This window comes from Humulus lupulus, chromosome 4 (assembly GCF_963169125.1).
Source record: "Humulus lupulus chromosome 4, drHumLupu1.1, whole genome shotgun sequence".
In the NCBI taxonomy this organism is placed as follows: domain Eukaryota; kingdom Viridiplantae; phylum Streptophyta; class Magnoliopsida; order Rosales; family Cannabaceae; genus Humulus; species Humulus lupulus.
This window is the reverse complement of record NC_084796.1, coordinates 13,592,074-13,614,360: the sequence shown is the minus strand read 5'-3', so window position 1 is coordinate 13,614,360 and position 22,287 is coordinate 13,592,074. Positions and strand designations below refer to the sequence as shown.

The 22,287-nt window shown below is 32.8% G+C and overlaps 2 protein-coding genes across 2 annotated transcripts; one reads left to right on the top strand and one right to left on the bottom strand.

Annotated features, from left to right (window-relative positions):
• Positions 1–3,465: 3,465 nt before the first annotated feature.
• Positions 3,466–6,713, top strand: LOC133829997 (probable protein S-acyltransferase 7). The gene is made up of 5 exons (XM_062259871.1): positions 3,466–3,722; positions 4,337–4,519; positions 4,754–5,050; positions 5,563–5,799; positions 5,941–6,713. The coding sequence occupies exons 1-5, from the start codon at positions 3,606–3,608 to the stop codon at positions 6,487–6,489; spliced, it is 1,383 nt and encodes a 460-aa protein (XP_062115855.1). The 5' UTR covers positions 3,466–3,605; the 3' UTR covers positions 6,490–6,713.
• Positions 6,714–6,855: 142 nt separating this feature from the next.
• Positions 6,856–8,564, bottom strand: LOC133829998 (mitochondrial import inner membrane translocase subunit TIM8). The gene is made up of 2 exons (XM_062259872.1): positions 8,409–8,564; positions 6,856–7,262 (listed from the first exon to the last, which is right to left on the bottom strand). The coding sequence occupies exons 1-2, from the start codon at positions 8,454–8,456 to the stop codon at positions 7,074–7,076; spliced, it is 237 nt and encodes a 78-aa protein (XP_062115856.1). The 5' UTR covers positions 8,457–8,564; the 3' UTR covers positions 6,856–7,073.
• Between the last annotated feature and the right edge of the window lie 13,723 nt (positions 8,565–22,287).

The window sequence follows — 22,287 nt, the reverse complement described above, 5'->3', positions numbered from 1 at the left end:
TCATTTGTTGTTTATTTCTCAGATTCGCAAAGACTTTAAGGATGATGATTTTGAGCACTTTGTTGTCTTAACCTGGCAGTTGTGGTATGTGAGAAATAAAATGAAGATTGACAAAGAGAGCCCAAACCTCCTAACTTAATGGACTAGTGCTCAAATTAATGCAGAAACTACAAAGCTCTCAACATCAATATTCGGTAGCAACAAAGAAGGGAAGGAGAAAAATGGAAACACCTAGATGAAGGAGTGACAAAAATCAATGTTGATGCATGAAGAAGAGTGGATGGTAGTTGCTGTAGTGCCACTGCAGTGGCTAGAAACACTAACAGCGTCTATCAGGGCGCTAGAACCTCTTTCATTTTGAGGCCTTTTGATAGCTTAACTGCAAAACTTATTGTGATTAAGGAAGGTATGATGTTGGGAGCTGATCTGGGGTTGACCAAGTATGTCATTGAATCTGATTGTGCATTTGCCATTGCTTTAGTTTTGAGTAAGAGTAATTATTGCGGTGACCTTGATGGTATTTTGTGGACCATCAAAATATTACACCAATTTTTAGCTTTACATGTGTGAAGATTGTGACTTCTTTCCTCAACCAATCAAAAGATTAGTAAAATGAAAACTCATAGTAGTCTGCTGTTTTCAGGTGCATCTACGTTTTCTCCAATTTTATCTGCGCGGACACCAGTAATTCGTAACAAAATAACTAATTGTTGTTAGTTACAGTTAGTTTCTGTTTGTCTCTTTAGTTCTTGTATCTCGACCTTATATATAGTTTTAGGCCTAATCAACCTAAGTGAATTCAATTTCTGAGAGTTTTTGGCTGAGAGCAAGAACTGTGTTGTAATACTCAAGTGAGAAAGTGTTTCAAGAGAAGTTGAATGAGTGTTGTTGTAATCTTGAGAGCTTGGAGGGTGTAATCTAGTTTAAATATAATGGATTTGACTTAGGCATTGCTGCCTAGCCTTGGATGTAGGATCAACCAAACTGGTTGTATCTGAACCAACTATTCTTGGTGTTCTTTCTTTTGTGTTTTACTTTTTATTACTTTTGGGTTTGTTTAAATTGTCTATTACTTGTTCTTCTTTGTTGCTATTCTTTGTGCACTGTATTGGCTGTGTTGTGCAGGTCCTAATCCCCCCAGCCACATGTTTTCTCTTTACTTTGGCTAGCTGTGTAGCTCATTGTTTAGCCAAATATACTCTAGATAATAGAGTTAGTGCAATTTGGAATGAGATTCTAACCTCTTTTGCTTGTGCTCCTAGTATTGAAGACTTGCCTATTGATCTGTCAAATCTGTACGCAAGTATACGTAGTCGTGTCAAGTAGTAAATTCTGGAAGAACGGATATCATCCCACAGAGACTATCTTCCAAATACCACTAATTGATTTTCAAATTCTATTTGGTGAATTAAAATTTAAGTGAATAATTAAAAGTAATAGAAATACTACAAACTATGAACAAAAATTAAAGAACTTGAAACAAAATAATAAATCAACTAATTAAAAATCAATAATAAAAAGCCTAGGAATTAATTTCATCAACTGTTCATTCTTATTAATTTTAATAATCAATTCTAAATCTCTTCTACTTTCTATTCTAATAGCAGGTTAATATAATCGATTTATATTCTTTTTCAAGATATAAGATCTCAATCAATATGCAGGTTTTCTACATTTCTGTGATAAACTTGAACATATAGAAGGCATTTAAACATGGAAACCTAATTACTACACACGTCATATAGGTACTTTCGTCCAATATGCAACTAATGTCTATACAATGATAACATATTCAATTCTCATCTTTCGAATTTTGAATCAAAACCATTAATTCAAGTAAATAGTGATCAAGTATTTACTAGCATTAAACAAACATCATATATATTAGATTAGATTAGAGAAGAAGTATCAATAGAATATCATAATAAAATTAAATAGAAATCCCAGTAACTACATTAATCCCTAGATAAAAGAAATTAGTTCATAAATAACATAATGAAAATAAAGTTCAAATAATTGTTCATAAAATCAACTTAAAGAATTCAGATGAAACAGAAAACTAATTACAACAGCCTCTTCTACTCTAGGGTTTTTGAAACTTAGCCTTTTTCTAAATTCACAAAAAAAAATGTTCTTAAATAGCCTTCCAAGATTCCCAAGTGAAAAGACTATCTTGCCCTTCAAAAAGTGGTTTGAAATCTGGAAAACGCGTTTACAGCGCTGGGGCGCTAAAGTCAGAGCCAAAAGACTCTAAAAATTTGTTCACCAGCGCTGTAGCGCCCTTGATGTAGCGCTGCTCGACTGTTCTTGATAGCGCTGTAGCGCTCCTTTTGTAGCGCTGGGGCGCTACTTCTAGAATCGATCAACTCCTTTATGTCCTTCCCAGCGCTACGACGCTCCTTTGATAGCGCTGTAGCGCTATTGTCAGCATCCAAACTCGCACATATCGACTCCGAAAAACACGATTTTCTCCATCTTAACTATATTTTCTTTCACTTTCACACATTTTCACTCTTTTCACCAACTTAGCATGAAAAACCTGAAACATGAGCAAACGAGCATAATTCTGCAATAAAATAATCCTACAATAAAATAATCCTAAACTAACGAAAACACTATAAAACTAGACCATAAACGAGCCTAAAACTCGTTTATCACCCATTATATTGTAATTCTTGTTATCTTAATGAAGAGTTCCTATTTTTTTTTTAAAAATCTAGCTTTCCTTCCTTAATATGTTTTAAAAAAATCAATCTGAAAATACATAACAATAAAAGGCAAAACATACAAATGAAGGAGGCCTTTCATTTGAGGCCTTTCATTTTCGCTCAATCAATGAGGCCAATGGGATGGGAATCATAAAAGGCAAAACATACAAATCAAATGACATTCTGCAAATACGTCCAATGAGATGCAGACACGTAACTCAACATTCCGCGTAGCACATGCATGAGGATAAAAATTAAACACGAAAAGCCCAATGTCCAATGACCATTCCATCTTATGTTTTAAGGAATGGAATGGAATATATATGAATTATAAGACTGATTCATCTTACTGACTCTGTCTGACAGGTAAAAACAATCCACTAAAATACATGACAATAAAAAAATCACTTTTTTATTTGTTAATAATTATGAAATCCCATCCTATATTAATATTAATATCATTACTCATTATTAATAATAAGGTAAGTGTACTTCATTAATTTATACTATAGCATAATTACTTGGAACTGTTGGTAGTTGACAAGTTTTATCCAATACGCGTTTGCCACGTCATTGATAGCTGCCGCAATCTGACACCGTGTGAAGAAGAGGAGTTTATACCACTTTCGTTGTTACAATCTATAATGGAGGCTGATTATTATGATGAATATAGGTACATATGTGTAGAAGTAATAGTAGTAGTACATAATACACATATATTCAAAGTCAAAACTATAACGCAATACAAAACAATACAATACAAACCCACCTCCCTCTTCTTCTTCTTATTCTTCTTATTCTTTTTAGATAGAGAGCTTTTTCTCTTTGACTTTTTTCTTTGCTTTAATTTTTTTTCCCCTGAGAGAGGGAGGGAGGGAGAGAGGGAGGGAGGGAGAGATGAATGCGGCGCCACGCCAGCAACAGCAGCCTCCCCCCGGGGCTTCGGACTTGGCTGCCGGAGCCGCCGAGGGAACGGTAATGCTTAGAACTTACAAGGCCTGGAAAGGCAGCAATGTAAGTCCCATCTTCTTCTTCTTTTAGTTTGTTTGTGAAATTGAGCTGTTTTGTTTTTTGTTTAAGGAAGGGGTCAAAAGTTTGGGGCTTGTTGTTTCTTTCTCATCTGGGTTTGGAAAATCTGATGTTTTGCTTTGTTGGTTGTGTAAAATTATTTGGATCTTTAACTCAGTTTGCTTAGATTTCAAAAGGGTCTTTGTGGTTTTAGTTTCTGGGATTTGGGTTTCTGTTCTAGATTTCAAATATTGAAATTTTGTTGTTGGAAAAGGGGTTAACTGTGGCTGTGTAATTGATTAGAATTTTGGGTGTAAAAGTAGTTGATTTGAGCTTATGATTATTTCAGCTACTTTGTTATTAGCTCACATCATTTTGATGTGTCCAGTATGTTTTGCAAAATATGATTTTGGGGTTTTACTGTTTTTGGTGATTGCATGGTATTTAGCTGGAAATATTGGTTCCAAATACTTTGACAAGTTAATTTTGAGCATTTTAATGAGTCAGTGGATATCTTCAACTGGCTTTATATTCTAGGGTACTTTCCTCATTATGTTGGCTCTGAAACAAGGTGTTTTTTTTTTCTTTCTTGAAGAATTTACTGATCTTCATTTATGCAGATATTTCTATGTGGTGGAAGGCTTATATTTGGACCAGATGTAAGATCAATCGCGCTAACCGTTTTTCTCATTTCCGCCCCAGTAGCTATCTTCTGCGTCTTTGTAGCTAGGAAACTCATTGATGAATTTCCAAATAACTGGGGTGTATCCGTTATGGTTGCGGTTATTGTATTGGCAGTGCTTGTAAGCTTCTTTTCTTTTCTATTTCAGGTTTCAAAAGCATTCTCCTTCTATTTGCAATAGAGTTTGTTACAATATTTGCATTGGCCTGAGAAGCACCCTAAAACTCCTGCCAATTTACTCCATAGAAAACATAGTCCTTGCATCTGAATGACATAGATTTCTTCAGTGTTTTTCCTACATTACAAGATGAAAATGACTCCATTTTCTAATATCAGTAAAGTGTTTGTGTTACAGGATTTGATTCTTCTGCTACTAACCTCTGGAAGAGATCCTGGTATAGTACCTCGCAGTGCTCACCCTCCAGAGCCGGAAGATTTTGAAGGGAGCATTGAGACAGGAGCTGGCCAAACTCCACAACTGCGATTGCCTCGCGTTAAGGATGTAATTGTCAATGGAATAACTGTGAAGATTAAGTACTGTGATACCTGCATGCTTTATAGACCGCCTCGCTGTTCTCACTGCTCAATATGCAATAATTGTGTGGAGAAATTCGATCATCACTGCCCCTGGGTTGGTCAGTGTATTGGACTGGTAATGAACATAATCTCTATTGGTATTATGCTATCTATAAATCCATATTAGGTGCCTTTTATTTTTTGATGAAAACCTGAATTTTCTTGTGTTTCATTTCTTTCTTAAACTTTGGACCTGATTATGAGGAGATTACAAATGTGGTATTTTACTATATTTTTGCATGAAGCAGAATCAACTTTAACCAAATTTGGTATGCAAATGTATTTGATGGTGTATCTGTAATGAAAATTTGTGGTTGGTAAGTGCACTGGACTGGCAATGATTACAACTCCAAAAGATTTTATGCTCTCCTAGATCTTAATTGAAACATTATTCGGTGAAAACATGAAATTTCTTGCTTTCTACTTATCTTTCCCTCCATGTGGACCTTGTGCATATTATGGTGCTTCTGAAATGAATTTGTTTTTACATATTCTTGCATGTAGCACAATCAGAAATGGCTAAATTCGGTATGCAAGTGTACATTGTGATGATTCTGACTTGAAAATTTTCTTTTGATCTTGGTGCAGCGGAATTACCGTTTCTTCTTCATGTTCATCTGCTGTGCTACTCTTCTTTGTTTATATGTGCAAGGGTTTTGCTGGGTCTACATCAAGAAGATTATGAACGATGATGATGATATAACAATCTGGAAAGCTCTGATCAAGACTCCTGCCTCTATTGCACTAATAATTTACTCTTTTATTGCTTTCTGGTTTGTTGGTGGCCTTACCTTCTTCCATTTGTATCTCATTAGTACAAACCAGGTGACCATCTCAAATTTCCAACTTGTTTCCATGTTTATCATGTCTCTTCTTGGGATTCCATTTTTTTTTTCATAAAACAGTTTTCAGTTTTATTTTTCGATTCTAAATGTTTGTATTCTGGTTTTTGATGTGGTTTTGCAGTCAACTTATGAGAATTTCAGATATCGATATGAGCGGCGAGTCAACCCATTTAACAAAGGGATCTTTAAAAATTTCTTAGAGACATTCTGCAGCAGCATTCCTTCATCCAGAAACAATTTTAGGAAAATGATTCCCAAGGACCCTTCTATTCTACCTCGGATAGTTGGGGGCTATGGAAATCCCATAATGGGGAAAGCCATTAATGACATAGAAATGGGGAGAAAACCAGTTTGGGATGAGGGTGCAGTTCATGATGGTGATTATGAAGAAGAACATGTCAGCAACGACGATGGCCCAGACAAGGATCAAGGACTGCACGATGCTGATGTGTCACCAGATTTAAGCAGAAACCTTCCAACAGAAAGCACAGAGCGACGAGATGTCTCATATTCAAGGCGTTCTAGTTGGGGAAGGAGAAGCGGAAGCTTGAACATATCACCTGAGATTCTTGCTTTGGCTGCTGCTGGAGTTGGCGACTCGAGGCGTGTCACTGAAGCAAGGAGTGGAACTAGTTTTCCATCAGAGACTGGTTCCCGGCCTAATTCTTAGATGTACAGAAAAACTGAGAGAAGGGAAAGAGTTGCTACTTATAATGCCAGTGATGTAAAGTTTGAGTTGGTGTTGATTTTTAACTATGTTTCCGAGACCATCAAAATGTACAAGGTTTTGCTCTTTATTTAAGACACGCTATTGGCCTTGTGCAGTTAATTCTTTCGCAAGTATTGGTGTGCCATTGTAATTGTTTTATTCGATAAGCTCCAGTGTTATGTTCAGGTGTTAGTGGTTACTGATTAAGAATATATTTATATTCTTAAAACTCCATATTACCTTCACGTCTTAATGAAATTGAGATGAGTACCCCAAATAAGCTTTTGCTTAAAGAAAAAAGAAAAAGTCACGAGAGGCAGCCAACCGTAAACATAAAAGTAGAGACTTTATTTGAATATGGAAAGTCTAAATTTTATATAAGGTGCTGCCAAATTTGAAGAGGTCTAATATTAGATGGTTTCTAGGAAAAAAAATTATGAAACTTCAAAAGTTTCAAATATTTCCAACTCATTTGGCTATGACAAGGCCCAAGAGAAGGAGGATCTTCCAATTGAAAATAACATATCGAAACTCTTCCTAGAACTTCATTGCATGTTCTGGAAACGTTTCATGATGATGACACTCAAATCCATATAGCGCCGAGCACAGTTTGATAGGCAGGCTTGTTCACTGGAGCTGAATTTGCTCCCTGGTGAACCGGTGACGCACTTGTCCCAGCATACATTTGTAAGCTTCGCCACCATCTCGTTGAGCATTGCTCTTTCCTTCTCTTGCTGCAGTAAAAACCAGAGACATTCATTTAAGATATAATACAAAAGTTAAAAAATGTTTTGCTATGCCATCTTAAAAAAAATAAAGAAACCAATAAGATTGATATAAAAACAATATGATATAGAGAAGGGTCTCAAAGATCTTAGCTCTTTTCCAAACCAAATCTAAAGGTTAAGCGTTAAGCATCTGGCTTTACACACAGAAGACACCATATTGCTTGGAAAAACTTTCACTACATGTTCCTAAATGAAAGCTGAATTTGCTAGCATTATTGAGAAGCATGTCTAATTTTGTCATGAAAACAGCATTAAGCAAGCCCTCTGCTCTGAGAGAACTAAAAGAGAAATCTTTTCCATTTGTGTCGGTCACTAAAGACTTTTAGTTACCATTAATTGCACAAAAAATGGCCCTGAATAAGCAAAAGAGCAACCAACTCTGAAACCACAAAATTCTTAAGCAGCTAAAATCATGGATACAAAATAGAATTGTTTCGATACTCCAAGAATGCATTACGAAAATAAAAAATCAATTTCACTATCTCAATGCAAAGAAATGTGTGAATGTACATTTATCTCTATGTCTACATTGTTTCACAATTAAATAATTCTTAAGGAAGCGAAATAAAATGTCAAGAACTTCCACAATTGTCTCTTATTATATTAGAGAAACGTTCATTGCAATTTTTAATTTTTTTAAAATTAATTGACAATAGAAAATATAAAGATGGATAGTCGAATGAAAACAATAGGCTTGTAAGAACGACATAGCTGATTTCCAAATATTTATATTGACCACATTATGAATCCACATAAATGTGTAAGCATTCTCCGAGAGTTGATATTCTAAATATCATATACAAATAGAATATTCATCAACTAAAATTAAACAAAACAAAAGAATCAAATAGTGGGAGAGAGCAAAGAGCCTCAACCCATGAAACGACAGCATATGTATTAATCAGTTAATCGATTCTTTGAATAAATTTTGGAGAAACCCATTATTGATTGCGCAAAAGTAAGTAAAACCCCTCAAAAAAGAGAAAATTTTCAATGAATATATAAAAGAGCTTCTTCTCTCCACCAGAATATGCAAAATTCAGGTTCATATCAGAGGTTTTCAATCAACAAAAGGACTAGAAAATAACTTACATTAATGAACTGGAGTAGTTCAGGGCTGTTAAGAGCTGAAGGATCCATGGCGATTAATGATTAGTAAAACCCTACAATTTTTTTTTGAGATTATGGAGACGCTCTTAAAACCCTAGGGAAAAGAGAAGACGTCTCAGACTTCGGAGCCATGAACGGACCGAAGATCAAATAAGAGACTATTCAGTGGGCCCAAATTGAAGATTTTGGGCAGGCCCATTAAAGTGTGACTAATGAAAATTAGGAATTTTTTTTCAAAAATACCCATTTTGTTTATATATATTTACAAAAATTCCCGTTTTGTTTATATATATATTTTTTCAAAAATAAGACCTTGGTTATTTTGAAAAAATGATATATACTCTTTTTTCTCCAACCAAACATGACAAGATAATAGGCTCATTGTAGTTTAGATTGGTAAATTTATTATTTTTTGAAAAGAAGTCATTCCATTGGTAACTCAAAATAGTTAGCCTAGAGTAACTAAGTTTATGTGGGTTAATCTAGTAACTTAACAATAATAGTAACCTGAGTAATTAACTCAATTGATTATCAAATAATTTTTTTATAAGTTAGATGTAGTTACTAAAAATTTTATAATTAGGAATGCGTGGTCAATAAAATAGCAAGAGATTTTGATAAGTTATAATTATGAAAGAATATTGATATAAGGTACCTTATTACATCTAACTATGACGTGGTATATTAAGTATTATTGAATTTAAAATTAGATATTATTAATTAAAATTTAAAATAATAATAATATAATTAATTTCAACAACACATAAAATATATAAATATATGTAATAAGATCTCATATCTCTTCTATATAATAAGAGTGTAGATAACAATTTTTTTTAGTTTTAACGATTTTTTATTTTTTATTTCGTTAACTTTAAAGGAATATTTTTATATTTAACGGTAGATTGTAAACATAATTTAAACTTAAATCAAAATAAATAAATAAATAGTTAAACAAATTAAAATATGTTATAAAACTATTAAGAATACTGAAATGTAAAATATAAAGAAAAGAAATTGACAAATAAATAGAGAGTTAAACTCTTGTGTGTTATTTCAATAGGGGAATGACCCCTATTTATACAGATACATAAACCCTAAGAAAATTGGGAAATTACTTTGAATACAATCAAGAATTAATGTTGATATAATACTTTGGATAACCTAGTGATTTTTCATTATTATGGACTTCCATATATATAATGTTTCTAACACTCTCCCTTGGATGTCCATGAAAATTGCCTCATTAAAAACCTTGCCAGAAAAACCCAGTAGGACAAAAACTCGACAAAGAGAAAAAGAGTGCAGTGTATATTTACTCCCCCTCGTTTCGACGCACTTGAAGATCCTTTAATCGACGCATTTCATTCTTATGTTTGTAATGGCTTTGTAAATAAGTCTCTAAGAATGTCGCTTGATCGAATTTGATAAACATCAAATCACCACTATTTTGAAGATCTTGTGTGAAGAAGAATTGCGGTGAAATGTATTTAGATCTATCTCCTTTAAGGTATTATCATTTTAGTTGAGTAGTGCATGCATCATTATCTTTATAGAGACTTGTTGGTATTTCTTTATCGGGTGATAATCCACATGTTCCTCAAATATGTTGTTTCGTTGATCTCAATCACACATTTTTCCCTTGCCTCATGAATTGCAAGTATCTCAACATGATTTAAAGTTGCCTCGTTATAAACCTTGTCAGGAAAACCCATGGGACAAAACTTTAACTAAGGGAAAAATAGTGCAACATGTATATATATCCCCTTATGCATATATCCATAGTAACTTTCGTGATCAAATATCTCATATGATTTTCATCGTAATATAAATCACCATAAATTTTCTATGATCACAAGTCTACTATAACTCTTATAGAGCATATGTGTAGAATGAAATATGAATATTTATCCAACATATTAAATCAATCATGTATATAACCTTGTTCATTATCATATCATATCAACAATGTTATAATATGCATCATATTTGTGGATATTCATTATCTATGACTATGTTCAATCCAAAATTTGAAATTTAAATATGATCACACGAATGAATATATCTTCGATAATATCAATTTTCATTTGCAATAAAGATGGTACTTCGGGACCACATATTCATTGCATTCTCATTACATGTTATTTAATTTCTACATCATATGATTATATACACTATGATTCTTTATGCATATGAAGTTCTTCGGGACTTCTCTACTCATAATTTAATCTATAAACAAAGAATATATTTAATAATTCCCAATCTACAAGATGAAATAAGAAATCTTTCTTCAATAATTTATAAAATAATGAGAAGCTCTTCAAGAGCCTTTTACAATGTATTATTTATGAATTCACATTGCATAGACAATAATACTTATAATTTCAAATAATTATTCACCTACATGTCTTTAATCCAGAAAAATATCTTTATTGTATAATGCGTGCGACTTTGAATTTATATCTCTTAAGACATGTTAAATTCTTCTAGAATTTTTCCGGTAAGACATATTTTGAATTCTCATATTACTAGGAGCTCCAAATAAATAATTTGTGTTGCAACGTTTATATGACACATATTAATTATCATAAAACATATATACTCCAGATTATAATCAAATATTGATTATATTTTCTCATAACAATATGTATATACCTTTATTTAATCATTCTCTTATCTATGCAAATTTTGTACACTAATTCATTTGTGTACAAATACACAAAATTCTCATTCGAATTACCTTTTCTTGTACAAATATTTATTTGTACCCCTACAAGTTTATTTCACTTTATGTGAGTAAATTTATACTGTGTGGATTGCGTCATATAATTTTTGCCAAAACTATATATACTTCGATAATTCTCGACCTGTTTAATATCATGATCTTTGCTATCTCATATTAGTTTATTGCATATGCAAACATTTTGTATCGTCGACACTAATTCATAATATGATAATTTCCTCCCATATTGACATAACTTAAAGAGATTTCATTATTTTCAACATAATTGTCAAAATTGTATATTATTTATAGGTACCTATATAACCCCTTTAAGGGTTTTAATTATTATTAACTTTGTTATATCTATAACTTCTTTAGGGAGTCTCTTCTGGAGTACTATTTTTATTTAATGCTCAAATTATCAACACTTTATAACATTAAGGTATCTTTATGAGTGTCTTTTACTCACAACATCTTTAGGACGAACCAAATGAACATTTGTTTTCATAATTTTTACTTTGTTCACTTACGCTTCAAGCGTTATTAGACTCATTCTGACTCAATTTAAATAATATTGATTTGCACTTGACATACATATATGTATGAATTTATCATTTTGAACTTCTAGTTCTTACTTTGTGCAATGATCATTTTTCAAAATATTTATCGATCCAACTTAATTTCTCTCCCCCCGATCGAGAGAATATTTTTAAAAAATAATTTAACCTGTAGGAATTTCAAACTCATATATATTATTAGGTCATTAAACTTCAGGTACAATAAATCACGATTATATTGTAGAATCCAAGAACTTTACTTAGCTAGTTAGATAATAGTAGTAATAGTAATAGCTAGTAGTAGTTATAGTATGTTTATTACTGTAGATTTTGGTTCAAGCCGGGATTTAGTTGGAAACTCCTAGCAATAGTTATGGATTTTATAAGTTTAACCTATAGTTTAAGAATATTAATTATAACATAAGATTTGATTGATATTGCTGGTTATTAATATGATGATTATTATAACCTAAGGTTTAGATAGAGCCAATAGGATTATGACACTTGTGATATGCATGATTATTAAGGAATCATTATTTTAATAAGGGAAATATAAGACTTAGTCTTCACTAGAATCTGTTAGGAGCATGATATTTATTTAGATATTTAGACTCACAATTTTATTTATTTGTGGATTAGGTTGTTATTTAGATAATTAAATAGATTTTTTTTTCGTAACTTTAGGGTACTGTAACTTTCGACCTATTTTTGACCCAGTTATGTTATGAATTTCGAAAAATAGTATTTCTAAAAAGTTGTAGATAATTTAATTAGCTTTCTAACGGTATAATGATATTCTAAATCGGAGTCCTACAGCTTCAAATATGTTGATTTTACTGTATGTTAGTTTAGAGTTACGGGATTTAGAAAGTTAGAAGATTTTTATTCCTTAGGATTCTATTTTAAATTTAAATTTAAATTTGGATTATAATTAGAAGATTTTTATTTCTTAGGATTCTATTTTAAATTTAAATTTAAATTTGGAATATAATTAGAAGATTTTTATTCCTAGAACTCTATAAATAGAACCTAGCACCAAGCATTTTCATTCATTCTTCAAGCATTGATCAGAGCCTTCTAGGTGCTAGTGAGACTATAGAGTGATAAACACTTGGGTTGGGGTTATAAGCTTTGTCATTCTAAGCTTATTAGACACTTGGGAAGTAAGGTTCATAGAGTGTATTTCGGTTTCGAGGTGTAGTTCGGTCATAGCAATTTCAAAAGTATTCCTATTCTTAGGTCCTTTTCTGTATTGTTTCATTAGTTCTTATAGTTTTTCTCTACTCAATTCCTAACCCAATCTTCTCTATTCTTGGTTAGGCATCTAAGTTCTTCGAACTTGAGATTTCTTGTTGGTAAGTATCTTCTCGATGGTTTAGTTCATTCCTCTTCATCTCTTTCTTTTAGAAAGCTCACATCTCTATTAATGGTTTTTAGGAGTGTTCCAAAATCCTGACACTGTTCTCATCATCCCGGTATTTTGGTAAGGAAAATAGGCTAGATCTTGTATGTTTGTATGATATGTTATGTTTAATATGTTATGATAAGTTTATGTTTTTATATGTTATGTTATGATTTACCCTACCTCAAATATTAGACAGGGGACGTAGATGGGTTATCATACACTACATGTGATCTAACCTACCTCAAATATTAGACAGGGGACGTAGATGGTTTATCACATGTCATAATAGCCATTATTAGTATAGTCTTATATAGTATATGTTATGATATGTTTTTAGCAAATGTTATGATATGTTTTTAGCATATGTTATGATATGATTTTATGTGTATGTTTATGTGGTTAGTAGTTTTTCCTTGCTGGGCGTTAGGCTCATTCTTTTATGTTTATATGTGTAGGAAAATAGTTATGGCGGCGGAAAGATTCTTGGCAGCTTGAGGATGTGTATTGAGGCAGGATGGAATCGGTGGATTGTGCGTTCGATTCGAGGATGAAGTTTTTAAGTTTTTTAGTTATGATTTCTATGTATTATTTTTCCGCACTTAATTTTGTAACCAATTTATTTAAGTTATGTTTTGTTTTCAAAACAATGGGATCCCATATCCTAAATGAATTTTTATGTATTTAACCTTTACTTTACAGTTTTTAAATAAAGTTATGGTTATTTCATATGTACGTTTTCTTAAGATTAGTATAGTAGTCATTAATGGTCCAAAGTCTAGAATAGTTGGGTCGTTACATATATACTTATTTCACTTTCAAGAATGAGTCATATCCATATGTACAGTTGAAAATATACAAACTTATAATTATTGTAAGTTCATGATCATACAATCTTATCACATCGATAAAAAATTATGCAATAAAAACCCAATAATGATTCAAGATTGCAAAGATAATATAATTAAACACTAATTATCAAAATAATATAATTTTTTCTCTCGTACATCTTGGACAAACTAAATAACTATATATCAAAATAATTTACATAGGCAAAATAATTTTCAGAATATATAAAAATTTCAATTTATAAATAATTATGAAAAATTTGAGAAATGAATGCACTAACATTCTAATGAGTGACACTTTTATAAATGATATATATGTAATAAAAATTTTAAAAAAAAATTACACGAGTTAAAATATTTATAAACAAATAAACATTTGAAAACTAGTTGAAATATATATTTCTTTTAAAAATATAAGATATTCAAATTTATTTTCACTTCCCGTATACAAAATATATATGCATATTTTCTTGAGCACCATATAAGAATTAAAAAGAATCTTCTCGTTCTTCATCTAAATTTAGAGAAATTTATACATCTTATTGCATATGATTGATCAATCAATTAATGAACTTCAGGTTTACTATACTTTGTATTTCACTAAAATTTTCAACATATACATAACCGCTATAAAAGTTTCATTTTTGTTTATATACTAGAGAATGGAATAATTTTAATATCCTTCAAAACATATAATATCATTGATTCTTCAAGAATCAGATTTCTCCATTTGATTTTTGTAATATATTATGTTCAACCACATTATATTTAACAATTTTCTCTATCAAATGGTGTGCTTGCTTAAAAGCACAATTTTTTTTTATTTTTTTTTAATATATACAACTTTATCATTCATTCAAGTTAATACACAATGATAATAATCACGTTTGTTGTAGCCAAATAAGTATAATCATAATATGAATATATCACTTATTTTTCTTTCTCATTTCTTTCCAACAAGTGGTCAAATTTATTAATGAAATAAATCATTTCTTATTCTTATGACTTGATATATTATATAATTAAATGTACAACCGGTACATATTATAAGTCATTTTTGGCCACATTCACAATTATATAGAAATTGTACAACTGATACATAAAATATGTTTAACTTTAGCTAGCAATTGTGTTCAGATTTCATCAAGAACATTTTCAAATAATATTTGTGACTTTATAACACTTTAGGGAATATAATTATAAATTACATTTCGATCAATGACAAAGTTCACTATAATACTAATAATTTAGACATTGACTTCTAGGAATGTGCAATGAATAATTGATATAAGTAATTGTTAACCGAGATTTTCGGCAACTCTATCAATGAATAGTATCTGCTGATAATAATAATGAAAGTATAAAATCGACACAGGGTTTTTTACGTGGTTGGGGCGTTAACTAGCCTTAGTCCACGAGTCTATGTATTAGAGCTAGAAGAAGCTTTTTCAATGGAGTTTTCTAGTAATCTCTGAACAGAGTTTTCTCTTCCTTTTCTCTTCTCTTTTTTTTACATTGTTCTACAACTTATATTTGTAAGCTGAGGGGAATACCGGGTCTGGGCCGGATCCGACCCGGGCCCATCAGAGAAATGGATACAAGGGGCCTATCTAGTGGAGGCCCAATACAAAAAGATATACAATACACGAAACTCAAACCAGCTAAGGCCCAATTGGTTGACCTGAGACACAAGCCTCGCTCGACAAAACGGCGCTTTGGCTCTGACCACTTCGAGTCACGAGGCTGATTCAGGAGACAAGACCGGTCAGGGTACTTGGCTGCGCAGTCCCGACACATCAGTGAGCAATCCCGAGGCGACCCTTTCTGCAGGCGAAAAGTGGGGGACAATGCCCACGGGAAATGAGGCGGCTTCAGGATCCTGGACGCTTGGCCTTCAACCGGGGAGGAGGTGATCCAGGTCCGTTTACCATTGGCCCGCTCCATTTACCATAGGCCCAGACCACACCAGGGTTCGGGACAGGGACGCGTAGGCCGCGACGGTCCGGGCGCTCTGGACATTGCCGGGACCGTTCTTGGTGAAGACGAACCCGGAGGGACGTCCCGGACCCCTCCAATGGGCCCAGTCTGGAGTCCCTGGTCTGTACCAGTCCCCTTGGGAAATATTCAAACCAAGGGACCTTGGGCCGGGCCCATATGCTGAGCTGGTCCTCTGACCGTGGGCTTGGGCGAAGGCCCAAAGCCCCTGCAGGAAGCGGGGATAACAGTAATGAATCACTCACTTTAAGGAATAACATTAAAAATATCATACTTGTTTCTGGCAAGAAATATTGCATATATAATAACATGACTAATAATACCAATACTCTTTAAAATGAAATTTGCTTTCTATCATTCTCTTCAGGGAATAACATTTAAATGTACAACAAAATTGATATACATGTTAATTTCTTTATTGTACAATAAACACACATCCAAGTCAATATCAAAGGTAGTTACATCTGAATTAGTTTATTCTCTTCATTTTTTTTTTCAATCTTGTTCATCATTTTTTCATAATTTAATGTTTTGATGCAATTTTCTTAAAACTTTTGGGACTTAAAAAAATCAATCACCAACTGCATTAATCATAATAAATTTCAATGTTCTTTAATTGTGTTCATAAATTTCATATAATTAACAAATATGTGAAATATCCACTCAAGGAATTTAGCTAAAATATCACAACTCTTTAGCAATTATATTTATTTTTCAAAATTGTCAAAGAACATATATACCTTAATAAATAATTATAATGATGAATATCATTTTTAATTTGCATAATCTTCAAGATATATGCAAGATCTTATTAAGGATCTATAATAAATATTTTTTTTCTTCTCAATATGCCATGGGAGTTTACAATTTCTAATGGAAACATAATTATAAAATAAATACTATAGTGAAATCAATATCAAACATGTGAGATAATATTAGCACATATACAAATATAACCATATTTATGATAATAAGTTATTAAACCATCTCATACAATCACAATTGTGAAATAACAACTCATATATATACAAGTCTTATCAAAATATACAATATGATAATGATATGAACATACCTTTCGTAACAAAATATTTTTACCTCAATGAAATATGATGACTAGAGTTTTGATTATGATTTTTTATATCAACATATAATGGCGGCTGAAGATTGAATCATCAAGTTCAGATTCAAGGAATGATTATGGCTAGAGACCCGTGATAATATTTTGAACCTACAAACAATGGTAGTTAGAGAATCGTGCTGATAACATGTTATAAAACTATTAAGAAATACTGAAATGTAAAATATAAAGAAAAGAAATTGACAGAGAAATAGAAAGATGAAAATGGAGTTAAACTCTTGTGTGTTATTTCAATAGGGGAAGGACTCCTATTTATATAAATACTTAAGCCCTAAGGAAATCGGGTAATTACTCTGAATACAATCAATGATTAATGTTGATATAATACTTTGGGTAACCTAGTGATTATTCATTATTATGGACATCCATATATATAATATTTATAACAAAATATGATATTTTTGAGATATTTTACAATGACAATTATTTAAAAATAATAAAACCATACATTTTATAACTTAAATAAACTTAAATTTTACGTATTAGAATAATCTACTATCAACTAGAAACAAACTTTTTTTAAAAAAAAAAAAACTAGCAACAAACTTAAATTTAAAATCCATGTATAATATTAATATTATATTAAATATATAATATACAATCTCTTGTTGTCACTGCCAAATTCAAAAACTAGAACAAACATAAACTTCAACAAAAATAAATAAATAAATTAATTAAAATATGATATTTTAAAGATATTTTATGATAAGTTAAATGATTAAATCATATTTATTTAAAAATAATAAAGCTATACATATCATTTTTTTATCTTATAAATTTGTGTGATAATTTATTTTTTATCAAGTGATTGGAGCTCTTTTTCTCCATCAAATTCACCAAAAGACATTGCGAGTTACATTATAAACTAAAAATAGTTGATGTATGTATACTACTCTACACTATGACTTTTTCTATTATTATTTTATTCTATTATTAATTTCTTTTTAAATATTATTGTAATTTATATATATGTCATGTAACCATGTAAATATATATATATTTATGTCAATGTTGTGTTTAGATGTCATATATGTAAATATTATTGATATAAATATTTGTATAAATTATAGAATTGTAATTCGTTCTATTATATATTGAAAAAAAAATGAACTGGTTTTTATTAAAATTATAGACAATATTTTGCCATAATTTTTTAATACATTTATATCATACACTATATTAAACATATTTTATTTACTTTTATTATATTTTTTATTTATTTAAAATTCATATGATAATTAAAAAATCATAAAAATAAATACATGATTGAATAAACATGTTTATAACTTTAAAATTAAGCAAATGTGCAGCACATTATTTTGATCTAGTATATATATATATAAATGTTAATCATATAAACATATTTGATAATAATAATAATAATAATATATTAATTAAACTCATATCACTGGTCATGTATTCTCTATAAATCCATTTATAAACCAAAAAAAAAAAAAAACTTATATTGGGTTTTCAAGTTTCAATCTTAATTATTTAAATAGCTGGTTCATGTGTTATAAATAACACATATATTAATTAACCCATAGTATATATATATAAAATAATATTTCTATGTCGTCTAATTAATGGAAAAATATGTCAACTGATGATAGAATTGTAACGCCCTGGTTACCCCAGGACCGTTACGGTGAACGTTGAACCGTGAATTTAACTCGTTACCCGAGTTATTTGGTTAAAAACGTGCTTCTAGGTGTTATTAACAGGTTAAGGTGGAAAACCAATCAAAAGGAAATGATATATTTCATTTAAAATATAAAACTGTTCATGGGCCCATCAAAACATTTACAAGTTATTTACAACTCAAAATGGTCATTACAGTTTAAATTTACAACCCGCCGACCTAAGCGGCAAAAATAGGGTAAACCCCTGAGTTCCTTTGAGAATTCTTTGGCTGTGGTGGTCAAGCGGCCGCATATGTACACATCACCACCTAAGCTCTCCACTCAAAGCTGGGTGAGCTTTTCTTTCCCTTTACCTGCATCACATAGCACCTGTGAGCCAAAACTCAGCAAGAAAACACAACATTGCATTAATATAATATCAACAATGATCGTAATAATCATTCAGGAATTTCAGTCTAAAATAGAGGAGTGACAATTGTAAAAGTCACTAAGGTGGGTTCCATTCCCATCAGCCATGTGACGATAGGGTGACCTGGGCTTTGCAAATAAGTGATCCTTTCACTAGCTTATCAAGATAGGTGTTTGATAGTCTTAGACTAGTCAAGCGCTTATAATTTCCATCGACCTTAGGGTCGGTCCAACATTAATGCTCCTAGAGTCATTCAACGCTGATATCGATTATCTAATCTTTTATCGGCTCTGCGTTCATGACGCTTATGCCGTTCTGACTCCCAGGTTAGTAATACGCGACCAGTGTTGATTCTAAATAGTCAGTGCCATACACAAGTAAGCAAGATTTGCTAAGCATTTAATATGCAATCAATGTCCACATTTAATAACCAACATGCCTCAACAACAACCACGCATGTCATATACACAGGGTGTAGTTTTCTTACTTCTGGTTCGAGCGAGAAATAGAACAAGAACGATCCCTGAGAATAATCGACCTTTTGATTCCTTAGCGATTACCTAATCATAACCAATTATAACCTACATTAATGAAAATAAACAATAATAGGATCTTAACACAAACCCCACTCTCGGGACCTCGAAACGTACCCACAAGGTGAGTAGATTTGATCCCGGGCCTTAAGGATTGAAACCCCGAGCCAAAACCCCTTAAAAACACTCAGAACAGGATTATGAAGGAACAGAGTAGCACCCCAGCGCTACTCACTAGCGCCCCAATACTCATCTCAGAACCAAAAACGCCCAAAGCCAACCCTGGGTAGCGCTGTAGCGCCCCCTTGTGGGCGCTATAGTGCTACACCCAGCTTAATTTGCCCCTGAATCTTCTCCCTTCGACTCCTCCATTTCCAACTTGTTTCAAATGCTTCCAAACCTTAAATTAAGTGCCAAATGAATCCAACAACCATCCCCACATGCCCTAGGCATCACAACCCCAAGAACCCTAGCCAAAAACTCCAAGCAAAGCCAATTAACCAACCTAGAAATCTCAACTGAAATCCAAAGCAAAAATAGAGCAAACCAGAGATTTAATGGCTAGAATCTTACCTCAAGTTCAGATTATGATGCTCTTCAATGGTGGAACACACTCCCAAGCCCTCAAGACTTATTTCCCAAGCTTGGTTCCTCAAATTAAGCTAAAAAATCCAAGAAGAAAAGGAGAGAAAATAGGTACAGGAGAAGTGTAATTGATGCTCTATTTTCCTTCAAACTTCCACAACCTTCATGGCTTAAATCAATCCTAGGGGTGAAAAGACTAAAATACGTGTAATGCCCCGAAATCCCTAATGCAGTTTAGTGGCTGGATTAGTAGGCCGGGAGGGCCATAATTGTTTAATTATGCCATTAAATGATTATATGCATGTGTTATGTGAATTATATTATAATATGATGTTAAATGCATGCATGTGAGACCACATTTGATTGTTAGGGTGTTTTGGTAATTTGGCCCGTTGAGGGCATATTTGTGTATTTCGGTGCATATTGTGATTTATGGATGAGATCCCATTATTATGGAGGCATATTCGAGCTATTCGGCATGAGACGGTCTTATATTATAAATTAGCGGTTTTTTCATAACGGGGTCAGTTATTGGGATATTGGATAATGAGAATGTTTATTTGATGATAAATTAGGAGTTATTGAGATCAGGAGGAAATTCTGGGAGTTTTGACTATTTTGCCCCCGGTGATGTTTTTGGGTCCCCGAGCATTAGGTTTTATTTGAGATTACTTAAGCTTGAAGTAGTTCGTCAGATAGAACCGTACGTTTAAAACACCTTTCTCTCTTCCCGTTAGTTCCTTTTAACGTTCGAGGCAATTTCGAAGAAATCTTGAGTTCTAGGAGTCGGAATCAAGCGAGGATCGAGGCATAGCGATCCTAGGAAAGATTGGAAGCTTCTTGACCGAAGGATTTAACGGAAAACAACCCAATCAAAGGTAATATAAGCTTTAAGTTTTGAGTTTTTAGAGTTTCTAAGCTTTGAATTGGATTTTGTGAATCGTTGAGTTTGTGATTCGTTTGAGCCTAGGGATTTGATGATTTTGGATCATTGGGATGTTTGGGAACTTTGATTTTTGGATTTGGAAGTGTTTAGGTATGTTTTTGGAAGGTTTTAAATGGGAAAAATCGAGTTTATGGCAGGTCCTCGGGTGGGGGCTGCGACCCAAGCTCGAAGAAGCTGGTGGAGGAATTTGGGCGTAGTGGGCACTGCGGCACTGGGTAGTGGGCGCTGTGGCCCTTGCTCCTGGTGTGGCTGGGGACCGCGGCTCAAGCTTCTAGGGCCGCGACTCTTGGGTGGTTTTGAGGCCAATTGAGTGTTTTGATCTCGGGAACTTGGTTTTAGGCCCCGGGATTGTTCATACTACCCGGATTAGTGGGATTCGATGTCCCAGAGGCTAGATCTTGGTTCGGGAGCTTTTTTTATCCATTTTATTGATGGTATCCCACATTTGGTTATGACTAGGTGACCGCTAAGGAACTTAAAGGTTGATCGTTCTCAAGGGTCGTTCTTATATTAACTCTCGCTCGAATCAAAGGTAAGAAAGCTGCACCTTGTGTATATGACATGCATGATTGTTGTTGAGGCATGTTGGTTATTAAATGTGGACATTGATTGCATATTAAATGCTTAGCAACTCCGGCTTACTTGTGTATGGCACTGACTAGTCAGGGTCGGCATTGGTCGCGTATTACTGACCTGAGAGTCAGAAACGGCATAAGCGTCCTGAATGCAGGACTGATTAAAGATTAGATCTAATCGATATAAGTGTTGAATGACTCTAGGAGCATTAATGCTGGACCGACCCTAAGGTCGATGAAACTTATAAGCGCTTGACTAGTCTAGGACTAGTTACTCAGAGCCAAGGCCTAAGGCGTAGGTGATTGTTTTGTCACGTGGCTAGGGAGCGGAATCCCATGGTTGTGACTCTATGGTCATGAGTAGGATATATTAGTGACCAGTTCATCGAGCACCTATCTTGATAAGCTAGTGAAAGGATCACTTATTTGTAAAGCCCCGGTGACCCTATCGTCACATGGCTAGAGGGAACGGAACCCACCTTAGTGACTTTTCAACTGTCACTCCTTT

Coding starts and splice junctions, on each gene's coding strand:
- LOC133829998 (XM_062259872.1), bottom strand. CDS start 8,456: ATGGATCCTTCAGCTCTTAACAGCCCTGAACTACTCCAGTTCATTAAT. Junction 7,263..8,408: donor AACTACTCCAGTTCATTAAT/GTAAGTTATTTT, acceptor TTTTTACTGCAG/CAAGAGAAGGAAAGAGCAAT.
- LOC133829997 (XM_062259871.1), top strand. CDS start 3,606: ATGAATGCGGCGCCACGCCAGCAACAGCAGCCTCCCCCCGGGGCTTCG. Junction 3,723..4,336: donor AGGCCTGGAAAGGCAGCAAT/GTAAGTCCCATC, acceptor TCATTTATGCAG/ATATTTCTATGTGGTGGAAG. Junction 4,520..4,753: donor TTATTGTATTGGCAGTGCTT/GTAAGCTTCTTT, acceptor TTTGTGTTACAG/GATTTGATTCTTCTGCTACT.